Consider the following 12439-nt stretch of genomic DNA (forward strand, 5'->3'; position numbering starts at 1 on the left):
GGTTTTATTAATGTAGTTTAAACGTCTATAAAATATGTATGTATGGTTGGGCAATTTAATCCATGATTGTATATTGACGGTTACTTTTTGATACTTGAATTATTTCCCATTTAGCTAGCGGTTGATGATAAAGATAAAACACTCTCTTAATTCCTATTAAAAAGGCCACGTCATAAATACCATGTAATTTTAACTAGCTTGACAGACAAGAAACCCTAGCCCATTGTTACCTATATAAATACATGCCGCTAGCTAGTGATCACTCCATTCAGTATCATTACTTGCTCATCGCCTCCGTATTTCTCTTACTTCTCAAATCCTTGCTGTTAGAAAGTTATTATGGCTGGTTACTACCAAGTTCCAGTAGGGTACAGGTTCATGCCTCGAGACGACGAACTACTTCTTGACTACCTTCGTCCCAAACTTGACGGACAGGACTATCCCAAAGGCATTGTTCATGACTGTGATCTCTACGGTCTTGAAGAACCATCGGACATATGGAGACGTCTTAACCGTGCATCACATGAGGGTCATGAATGTACAGATGATAAAGATATCTACGTCTTCACCACACTCAACTTGAAGGCTCCCAATGGCTCGCGTTTTTGCCGAACAGTTGGCACCACCGGCGGCACTTGGAAAGGCGAAGACGCCGGCAAGAAAATCTACGCCTCTGGGATTAAGCATGCTATTGGCTTCAGAAAAAGATTTACGTACAGGATCAAAGGATCCCCACAGAATGACCATTGGATTATGCATGAGTTCCATCTTGATCCATCTTTACTACGAAACAAACATCATCAAGTAAGTACACTTTTCTTTCTTTTAAATTGTTTTTAAGTTTTCTGTCTAATTATTCGGAAAATCACTATATAAAATTAGCCTCTAGAAAAAAAGTTAAGAAGAACGGATCAAAGGCTTATAAAATATATTCACACTTATACATATATTAATATTGGCAGGCAAGGAAGTATATTGGCATGGGAACAATCTTATAAGGACTTAATTATTTGCGATTTCCTTTTTCTTTTTCTTAATTTTCTAGTTGACATTGAAACTTTGCTCACTAATAAAAAATATTGCTCTCTTTTCTACAGTCGTTAGAGAAAGCAACACATTATATATATGTATGTATGTATGTATGTATGTATGTATGTATATGCATTTAGACCTTTTTATTTATTTTAGTAAGGATTGGAATTTATATTAACAAAAGCAAATGCGATTCTCAAATGCAGGAGAAGAATATTGTTCTTTGTATTCTTAGAAGAAAGGATGATATATCAAAGAAAAGGAAGCTGGAGGAACGAGATAACTATGAAGAAAATGCAGCTAATCACTTTCAACCTCAGGCGCTTAATGCTATAAATGTTGGAGATTACAATAATGCCCCTATCTATATGGAGCAAATCGCATTTGATCACTCTCAACCTCTGACACTTACTGCTACAACAATTGGAGATTACAATAATGACCCTAGGTATCCAGAAGAGAACGCAGCTAATCACTTTCAACCTCAGGAGTTTGAAGCTGCAACTACCGGAGATTATAGTAATGCACATTGGTATACAGAACATAACGCAGCTGATCACTTTGAACCTCATGATGAGGCGCATAATGCTACAAATGAAGCTTTAACTACTGCCCTTAAGCGTATGGAGGAGATCCTTATGAGTGGTTTTCGAGGATGACAAGTTTATATGAGTCGGTATGTCCTGAGAGACTCCAAAGTATAGAAGAAGAAGAAGAAGAAGAAGAAGAAGAAATTGCAGCAGCTGTTGGTATTGCTTACACAAAAACAGGATTAATGTCACTTGTTAGTGTTCACTGGTATTGCCAACCAGTGTAAACAAATGGCTAACCACGAATTGTAAAGTGATCATGTTTTCTCCTTTATAACTGTCATACTGTTGATATTTTCGGCTTATATATTTACCTACTTCCTTAAATTGTATCACGCACCTTGGCACCTTGAAATTGGGTTGCTTAATTTGTGTAAGAATATTTCATAAATCAATATACATAGGGAAGTCTTTTTTAAGAAACAGATGAATTCAAGAATGCTCGCTCGTGCAAACCAAATGAGCACAATGCCTCGTGTTATTTACTTGTGTTGTAAGGAAGCTTTCTTTGCATTTGTGGTTTTAAGGGGATTGAGCCTTATTTGCCAATCGCCTACTTGGCTATCATACTAATAAGTTAATTCAGGACGAATTATCAGGAGAGGATAATTAATTTAATGTGTTGATCACACATTATGACCTTACCTTAAATCAGTCAGGGAGCTTATAACAATAAGCTTGGTTGAATTTGTTTCAAACAGAAGATATTTAACAAGCAGTACATACTATTTAATTTTTAGGAAATTTCATTGGATATATAATAAAACCTTGGCTTTTAGCGTTGAATCGGATTTCCTGAAATAGTTGGCATGCAACTATGCTCTCATCTTCTAGGCTGAAGTACGTAGGTTAAACCTCTTCCCAATTTGCATGCTCGGAAAGAACTTTAATCAATGAAACTCCGCCTTCTAACCAATATACATGTTAACCAGCCGCAAGTCCGCCTTCTTTAAACAAATGGGTAAAAGGTCAAGTGCTTCAGATAAGGCATGCAACACACATCCCTGAGAAAAATCTACGGAGAAACGGAGGGACCTGAGAACCACAGAAGCGGCGACGTTAGTGGGAACCTTCCAGGCTTCGATCATTTTTTAGAACTTGACTCATATTTTTGTACAATTTTAGCTTCTTTTTTATTATTTATTTTTTTTTAAGTTTTTGCTTTGGTTGGGCCTTGTAATGACTTGGTAAGCCCAACTAATTTGAATCTAATGGTAACTACAAAAATATTACTAGAACATTGAAAAATTAAGAAGACGAAGAAGGAAAGCTAGCATATTCCTCACTTATAATATTTTTCTTCACTTGTAAGTGAGAGGTCTTAGGTTCGATTTTCGTTAAAGGCTAAGTCAAACCACATTATTGTTAGCCTATTGTGAGGCTAAGCCCACCCTGTTTCCGATAGAGTAAATAATATCATTTGTTAAGAAAAAAACATTAAAATTAGAAGGAAAAAGAGAAATAAAACATCAAAATATAATTAATAAATGATGTGACTAAATGTATCAAGGGAAGAAAATTAGATATTGATCTTACACAAGGTTATACTCTAAAATTATCTTTTCCAAGGATAAAAATGAAGTTTTCTAATAAATACTAGCATATGCCCCACTCTTTGTGTGTGAAAATAATTTTTATTTTTATTTAAAATGGGAAGGAGAAAGGAGAAAAAAGGAATGTGGATTAGAGAGAGAAGTTTTCTTTTTTGTATTTTATTTTTCAAAATTAGAGAATGTTAGGATCATCCTTGCGTGAGGGTTTGAAAAAAACTATAAAATTTAGTTTGTGTAAACTTATTTTACTGCCCTTGATTTTGTTTTGTGGGAGAAGACAAAATTATCTTTTTACTATCTTTTGATTAACAAAGAGGGTTTTATTAATGTAGTTTAGATATCGATAAAATATGTATGTATGGTTGGGCAATTTAAACCATGTATATTGACGGTTACTTTCTGATACTGGAATTATTTCCCATTTTTCTAGCGGTTGCCGGTTGATGATAAGGATAAAACACTCTCTTAATTCCTATTAAAAAGGCCACGTCATAAATACTATGTAATTTTAACTAGCTTGACACACAAGAAACCCTAGCCCATTGTTACCTATATAAATACATGCCGCTAGCTAGTGATCACCCTATTCAGTATCATTACTTGCTCATCGCCTCCGTTTTTCTCTTACTTCTCAAATCCTTGCTATTAGAAAGTTATTATGGCTTGTTACTACCAAGTTCCAGTAGGGTACAGGTTCATGCCTCGAGACGACGAACTGCTTCTTGAATACCTTCGTCCCAAACTTGACGGACAGGACTATCCCAAGGGCATTGTTCATGACTGTGATCTCTACGGTCTTGAAGAACCATCGGACATATGGAGACGTCTTAACCGTGCATCACATGAAGGTCATGAATGTACAGATGATAAAGATATCTTCGTCTTCACCACACTCAACTCGAAGGCTCCAAATGGCTCGCGTGTTTGCCGAAAAGTTGGCACCACCGGCGGCACTTGGAAAGGCGAAGACGCCGGCAAGAAAATCTACGCTCCTGGGATTAAGCATGCTATTGGCTTCAGAAAAAGATTTACATACAGGAACAAAGGATCCCCACAGAATGACCATTGGATTATGCATGAGTTCCATCTTGATCCATCTTTACTACGAAACAAACATCATCAAGTAAGTACACTTTTCTTTCTTTTAAATTGTTTTAAGTTTTCTGTCTAATTATTCGGAAAATCACTATATAAAATTAGCCTCTAGAAAAAAGTTAAGAAGAATGGATCAAAAGCTTATAAAATATATTCACGCTTATACATATATTAATATTGGCAGGCAAGGAAGTATATTGGCATGGGAACAATCTTATAAGGATTTAATTATTTGCGATTTCATTTTTTCTTTTTCTTAATTTTCTAGTTGACATTGAAGCTTTGCTCACTAATAAAAAGTATTGCTCTCTTTTCTACAGTCGTTAGAGAAAGCAACACATTATATATATATATATATATATATATATATATGTATGTATGTATGAATATGCATGTAGACCTTTTTATTTATTTTAGAAAGGATTGGAATTTATATTAACAAAAGCAAACGCGATTCTCAAATGCAGGAGAAGAATATTGTTCTTTGTATTCTTAGAAGAAAGGATGACATATCAAAGAAAAGGAAGCTGGAGGAACGAGATAACTATGAAGAAAACGCAGCTAATCACTTTCAACTTCAGGCGCTTAATGCTATAAATGTTGGAGATTACAATAATGCCCCTATCTATATGGAGCAAATCGCATTTGATCACTCTCAACCTTTGGCACTTACTGCTACAACAATTGGAGATTACAGTAATGACCCTAGGTATCTAGAAGAGAACGCAGCTAATCACTTTCAACCTCAGGAGTTTGAAGCTGTAACTACCGGAGATTATAGTAATGCACATTGGTATACAGAACAGAACTCAGCTGATCACTTTGAACCTCATGATGAGGCGCGTAATGCCACAAATGAAGATTTAACTACTATCCTTAGGCGTATGGAGGAGATCCTTATGAGCGGTTTTCGAGGATGACAAGTTATATGAGTAGGTATGTCCTGAGATACTCCAAATTATAGAAGAAGAAGAAGAAGAAATTGCAGCAGCTGTTGGTATTGCTTACACAAATAGAGGATTAATGTAAAATGCTTGTTAGTGTTCACTGGTTTTGCCAACCAGAGTAAATCAATGGCTAACCACGAATTGTAAAGTGATCATGTTTTCTTCTTTATAACTGTCATACTGTTGATATTTTCGGTTGATATATTTACCTTCTTCCTTGAATTGTATCACGCACCTTGAAATTTAATGTGTTGATCACACATTATGACTTACCTTACATTAGTCAGGGAGCTTATAACAATAAGCTTGGTTGAATTTGTTTCAAACAGAAGATATTTAACAAGCAGTACGTACTATTTAATTTCTTGGAAATTTTATCGGTTGTATAATAAAACCTTTGCTTTTAGCGTTGAATTGGATTTCCTGAAATAGTTGGCAAGCAACTGTACTCTCATCTTCTAGGCTGAAGTAGCTAGGTTAAACCTCTTCCCAATTTGCATGCTCGGAAAGAACTTTAATCAAGCCTTCTAACCTATATAACCCGCCGCAAGTCCGCCTTCTTTAAACAAATGGGTAAAAGGTCAAGTGCTTCAGATAAGGCAACACACATCCCTGGATCGGAGCCTACCCTACCCTCGGGTGGAAGCAATGAAGTTCTCTGCAGGAGAGAACAAGCGCTTGCACATGGTTTCAATTCAATTTTTCTAGAAAAGATCTCAATCTATATTCCTCTCCCTTTGAGATTTTTTTAGTAGTGATATATTATGGTTTTAGATAAATGAATGTTGCTAACTTGCCATATATAAGCGCTAACTAGTTAGTAACTTAATGTAACTTTAACTACTCAGCTAATCGCTTTCAACTTCAGGCACTTAATTCATGCTATAACCAGGGGGATTACAATACATGGAGAAAAACAAACTTCCAACCTCAGGCGTTTAATACTACAAATGGAGATTTCACTAATAACTAGTTTATTGTCTTATCGACACAATGAATTGTACTCTTTAACCATATTACATCCTTTGGAGTTCTACCTGACCAAAACCTACATCATTTGAAGTCTCCATTTGATTATACAATTGAAAACAAGCAGTAGCAAACATAGAAAGTTTCTGGTTTTGACAAAGTTGGTGTTTTTAGAAGTTTGAAACCAGAATTGTACCTAAACCAAGAACTGTACTTTGAACCCTTTTTGCAACGGATGAGGATCCTCTCCGGATCCTCTTTGTGGGGATCCTAGGGGTCCTCATATCATGACCGTTCATCGTACATCGTGCTGGTCAATTTTCGTTAGGTACTATTTGTGTTTAATTTTAAATAAATAAATTCAAAATGATTTATGACCTCACGATGTAGGATAAACGGTTAGGATGTGAGGATCCCTAGGGTTCCCACAACTTGGATCCGGATGGGATCCATCTCCCTTGCAAACGTAGAGAATTCTTGGCAACTTCTTATCTATGTACGGTTGATCTGCAGATATTGTCATCTTACTCAAAACTATACCTTGAATCCCCGTATGGAGATAGTCTTGAGGTTGAACAAACAGATAGGCACAGATTCTGGCGGATTCCACTCGTGATCTGGCAACCTCTAATCAGTGCTCTAGCAACCTTACATCTTCTAAGATAAGATATTCCAGATTCCGTTATCTTGAGCAGTGAGCACCGCTGGTAACAAATCCCAGTAATAGCAATCATGTGAAACCCGGTCCTCTGGGCGGTAGAGTTTATAGCGACAGCTCTTCGTAGTTCGTATGCACTATTTAAAAGGTCTGGAGTGTATGGAAAACATTGTTTAATATTTAACAGCTGTAGGCTAAGAATACAAGGAAATTTAGCAAGGGAATATGTATTGAATCTTGAATGTCTATATTTTGTATTATGTGAAACAAAGTACAAGGAAAGCTCATATAAATGAGCGGAAGAAAGGAAAAGAAACAGAAGCAGAAAACATGGAAAAGTAAAGCAGAAAACATGGAAAAGCAAATCCTTGATTTATGGCACTGCAATATACCATACATACACCCATGCTTGCCGACTAGGATTTAGACTAACCCTAGAACTTCTTCCAATACTCCCCCTCAAGCTGGATCAAAGGGATCAATTGATCCGAGCTTGGATAGGAGATGATGAAAAGTAGTAAATGCCAGTCCTTTGGTGAATATATCTGCTAGCTGATCATGACTGCGAATGAAGTGTGTAGCAATTACCTTGGACTGCACTTGATTCCGAACATAATGACAATCAACTTCAATGTGTTTAGTTCGCTCATGAAAGACAGGATTTGATGCGATGTGCATTGCTGCTTGATTGTCACAATGAAGGGACATAGGTTGCGGGTGAGGAAACCCTAGATCCGAGAGTAGAGTTTTGAGCCAAGTGAGTTCACATGCCGTTGATGCCATAGCACGATATTCTGCCTCTGCACTTGAGCGTGCAACCACACTTTGTTTCTTGCTCTTCCAGGTGACAAGATTACCCCCTACGAATGTGCAAAAACCAGTGATAGACTTGCGATCGAGAGAGTTCCCTGCCCAATCTGCATCTGTATATCCCGAGATCTGAGTATGACCATTGTTGCGCATGAGGCTCCCTCTACCAATGGAACCCTTCAGATAGCAAAGCACACGGTGAACAATCTTCATGTGATCTGTGTTTGGAGCATGCATGAACTGACTAACAAGGCTCACAGCATATGATATATCAGGACGAGTGATAGTTAGGTAAATAAGCTTGCCAACCAATCTCTGATAATACTCTATATTAGGAATGAGATCACCATGAGACTGCAGCTTCAAGTTGCTATTCAAAGGTGTCCAAGCAGGTTTACAATCTGTCATGTTTGCCTCATGGAGAAGATCAATAATGTACTTGCGCTGATTTAGAAAACAGCCCTTGTGGGAATGTGCCACCTCGATTCCTAAGAAATATTTAAGAGTGCCGAGATCTTTGATAGCAAATTTGTGACTGAGATATTGTTTAAGAGCACTAATCTCAGAAACATTATCACCTGTAACAATTAGGTCATCGACATAAATAAGCACCACAAGTTTACCAGATTTGCCTGATCACACAAATAGGGAGGAATCAGCATTGCTCCGAGAGAAACCAACTCCCTCTAGGACATGACTGAGCTTGGCATACCATGCTCGGGGACTTTGCTTGAGGCCATAAATGGCTTTATGAAGTCTGCACACCAGGTCTGGATTGTTTGATTGAGGATGACCAGGAGGGATTTTCATGAAAACTTCTTCTTCTAGTTCCCCATGTAAAAAGGCATTTTTAACATCCATTTGAAAGAGAGGCCATGTATTGTTAATGGCAACAGATAACAGCACCCTCACTGTATTCATCTTTGCCACAGGTGCAAAGGTCTCTTTGTAATCTACTCCATAAGTCTAAGTAAATCCACGAGCAACCAATCGAGCCTTGTGTCTTTCAATCGTGCCATTTGAATGGAACTTAATCTTGTACACCCAACGACTTCCTACAACCTTCTTTCCTTTAGGAAGCTTCATGATGGTCCAGGTGTTGTTTTCGTGAAGAGCTTGAAGCTCTTCTGCCATAGCAGCTCTCCATTCGCTATGTAATTTAGCTTCTTGAAAGCTTTGAGGTTCATAGGTCTCAGTACTGTATTGAGGAATGCAGCAAATGAAGGTGACACTTTGCTGTAATTAATAACAGAAGTTAAGGGATGCTTGACATTGTAAGTTACATAATCATTTAACTTGGATGGGAGTCTCCTCTCACGGGAAGGATTTCGACGAACTGTGGGAGGTTGAACCACTGGTAGTTGAGCAGTCTCTTGGTTGGAAGGACTTCTTGAGGGTTCAGATAAGATAAGTTCATCAGGTGCCACTGGTGGTGTGTTCTGCAGGTTGTGAGACTGAGAATGGAACTCATTCAGTGTTTGGTCCCTTATGAAACCCGTTGCGTCTTCTTTACATGGATATGGTATTGGAAACAAGTCAAGCATGTTCTCCCCCTCTTGAGAGTAGTCCAGAGGTTAAGTGAAGTAAGGCATTGGTTCCTCAAATCTTACATCTCTTGAAACAACCATTTTCCTAGTTGCGGGATTGTAACATTTGTAACCCTTTTGAGTGGAAGAGTAGCCCAAGAAAACACATTTGGCAGCCCGTGGTTCTAGCTTGTCACGTTTTTGTGCTTGAATGTGAACAAAACATGTACATCCGAACACTCGTAAGTGTGACAAATCGATTTGTCTGCCTTTTAGGATCTTATAGGGTGATTTAAAATTCAAAACCTTACTGGGCAATCTATTGATAAGATATGCAGCAGTAAGAACACCTTGAGACCAGAATTTTTTCGGCACATTCGAGTGAAACATCAGGGCCTTAGTTTTTTCAAGTAGGTCTCTATTCCTCCTTTCTGCTACCCCGTTTTGTTGGGGTGTTCCAACACAACTGGTTTGATGTAGTATGCCATGTGTGCTTAGATAATGAGACATATTATGAGACATATATTCGGAGCCATTATCTGATCGTAAGACATGAATATTTGAAGCAAATTGAGTGTTTACAAGTCTATGAAAATCTTGAAAAACTTCCAACACTTCATTTTTAAATTTCAAAAGATATAACCAAGTTATCCTTGTGAAATCATCCACAAAGGTTACAAAGTATTTGTATCCGTCAAAGGACTCTAGAACTGGTCCCCAAACATCGGAATGCACGATTTCAAAAGGGTTACTAGCCCTAGATAGAGAGGAGGTGAAAGGTAATCTAGTGAATTTAGAAAAATGACACACATCACAAGAACTTGTAACCTTGCACAGGTTTGGAAACAAAAAGGATAGGACTTTATCAGAAGGATGTGCAAGGCGTCGGTGCCAAAGTTGTTTTCCTGAATCAGGCTTGAGGTGACTTGAAAAACCTTGGGAGTTTGAGCATGCTAGAAAATATAGTAAAGGCCGTTTAGAAAAAAACCTTCACCAATCATCTTCTTGGTGGTGATATCCTGAAAAATCACAGTTTTTTGAGAGAAGATGGCAGTACAGTTTAGTGAGTTTGTGATTTTTCCAACAGATAAAAGCTGAAAAGGGAATGAAGGAATATATAGGGCCTCAGACTCGACATTACTAGAGATCAAATGTATTTTTCCTTTCCCTACAACCATGGCACCCTTGCCATTAGCAACTGACACTTGGGATGGACGTGAAAGTTTTTTAAAATCATACAGATTTGTGGACTTGTTGGTCATATGATTAGTGGCTCCTGAATCTATAATCCAATAATCATGCATATTACCTATTTTAAGAGCAGTTGAGAAGGATCGTAAGATACCTGGAATATCTTGTTGTGTCACGCCTTCTTTCCCAGCCAAAAAACCAGCAAACTGCCCAAGTAGAGCAGCAGGTTTGTTATCAACATGACTGGTTGATCCTTCATTCTCCCCACCACCTTGTTTCTTGTGAAGGAAGGCAGCAAATTCATTTATCAGCATGGCCGGATTAGAGGTGAACATCTGTGCTTCCTCCGAATGAGAGGTCATGGTATGATTTGCCTTGGGTGATGAGTTGTGTGCTCCTCTAATGAAGCTCTTATTGCTGTCCCTCGAATGCTTGGGCCTTAGTTCAGGATGGAGAATCCAGCAATGATCTCGTGTATGTCCACCATTATCACAATAGCTACACTTCACAGTGGGTTTCTTTCCTTTATATCTCCTCTCTTCACTAGCCTTGTGATTTGAGAAATATACCCTAGATTCTGGTATATTTGACTTTAATTCCACAGTCATGATTTTTCTGCGAGTTTCTTCCCTTTGGATAGTGGCACACACACTTGAGAAGGAAGGAAGTTCAGGATTCATGAGAACATGACTCCTGAGATCTTCGTATTCAAAGCTCAAACTTGCTAGAAGCTGAAAGATTTTATCTTCCTCAGCTCTCTTGATCAACACGGCAGCGTCAATGGTGTGTGGCCGATAAACATTCAACTCATTCCACATGGTGGTCAACTTGCCAAGATGATGCACAAACGAGTTCCCTTCCTGTTGTAGACTAGCAATATCCTTCTTTAGCTGGAACACTCGAGCTGCGTTATTCTGATTTCCATACATCTCTTTGAGATTTTTCCAGAGAACGTATGAAGATTCCGCATAACTGAAGATTTCTGCAATCTTTCGATCCATAGAGTTGAGTAGCCATGACATGACCAGCTGGTCCTTGCATAGCCAATCATTGTAATCGGATGAGGACACATCAGGTGCTGGGATCATGCCATTAACATAACCAAGCTTCGATCGTCCTCCTAACGCAAGGGAGACAGCTCTCTCCCGCGGGAGATAGTTGAACTCATTTAGTAGGACCGAACTGAGACGTTGATTTGGATTGATATCAATATCTAGATGAGATGAAGAAGACGCAGCATGCGAGTTTACTTCTTCGCCATGCATGGAGCTCTCTTCAGCCATGATGGAGAAGAAAGGGAAACAGGAAGACGGTACTCAGAAGCAGGTCGATAGAGATCACTGCTCTGATACCATATTGAATCTTGAATGTCTATATTTTGTATTATGTGAAACAAAGTACAAGGAAAGCTCATATAAATGAGCGGAAGAAAGGAAAAGAAACAGAAGCAGAAAACATGGAAAAGTAAAGCAGAAAACATGGAAAAGAAAACATGGAAAAGTAAAGCAGAAAACATGGAAAAGCAAATCCTTGATTTATGGCACTGCAATATACCATACATACACCCATGCTTGCCGACTAGGATTTAGACTAACCCTAGAACTTCTTCCAATAATATGAGCCACTCTTCGGGCACTCTTATTTAATTGTGTCCGTTGATTCTCTTTTAAACTACTCAATCTAATAGCTTTAAAAAACATGCGAGAAATGACTTACATGAAACGAGATAATAAAATAGCAGTATCTCAAACCAATTATAAGACGGCATGAGATAAACTTGAAATATGTAAAGTCATGTTATAGTCCAGGATGCCACTTTTTGAAAGTGTAGTTAACTGACCCTCCATATTATGTTCTCTAACCTCAAACAAACCAAAACCCCTGCATGAAGTCTCCACAAATCTCATTATAAGCATTCCACACCTGAACAGTCAATATGCTCGACGAATTTCCTAAGCAGAGGTGTGAGCTGAATACGCTGACCTTTTCGACACTTATGCATGGTTTGTGCGTCAATGGGAAGGTGGATGAGGCTTTCGGGTCGTTGAAGAGGATGGAAAATGAGGGT

The 12439-nt window shown here is 38.2% G+C and overlaps 2 protein-coding genes across 2 annotated transcripts; both read left to right on the top strand.

Moving 5' to 3' along the window:
- The first annotated feature begins 339 nt into the window (after nt 1-339).
- On the top strand, nt 340-1691 carry LOC103960133 (NAC domain-containing protein 41-like). Its single transcript, XM_009372551.2, has 2 exons — nt 340-804; nt 1239-1691. Exons 1-2 carry the CDS (start codon nt 340-342, stop codon nt 1689-1691), a joined length of 918 nt encoding a protein of 305 aa, XP_009370826.2.
- Nucleotides 1692-3833: 2142 nt separating this feature from the next.
- On the top strand, nt 3834-5190 carry LOC103960132 (NAC domain-containing protein 41-like). The gene is made up of 2 exons (XM_009372550.2): nt 3834-4298; nt 4738-5190. Exons 1-2 carry the CDS (start codon nt 3834-3836, stop codon nt 5188-5190), a joined length of 918 nt encoding a protein of 305 aa, XP_009370825.2.
- Nucleotides 5191-12439: the final 7249 nt, after the last annotated feature.

Source organism: the organism of the source record quoted next, unplaced genomic scaffold, assembly GCF_019419815.1.
Source record: "Pyrus x bretschneideri cultivar Hongxiangsu unplaced genomic scaffold, Pyrus_bretschneideri_v1 Contig23, whole genome shotgun sequence".
In the NCBI taxonomy this organism is placed as follows: domain Eukaryota; kingdom Viridiplantae; phylum Streptophyta; class Magnoliopsida; order Rosales; family Rosaceae; genus Pyrus; species Pyrus x bretschneideri.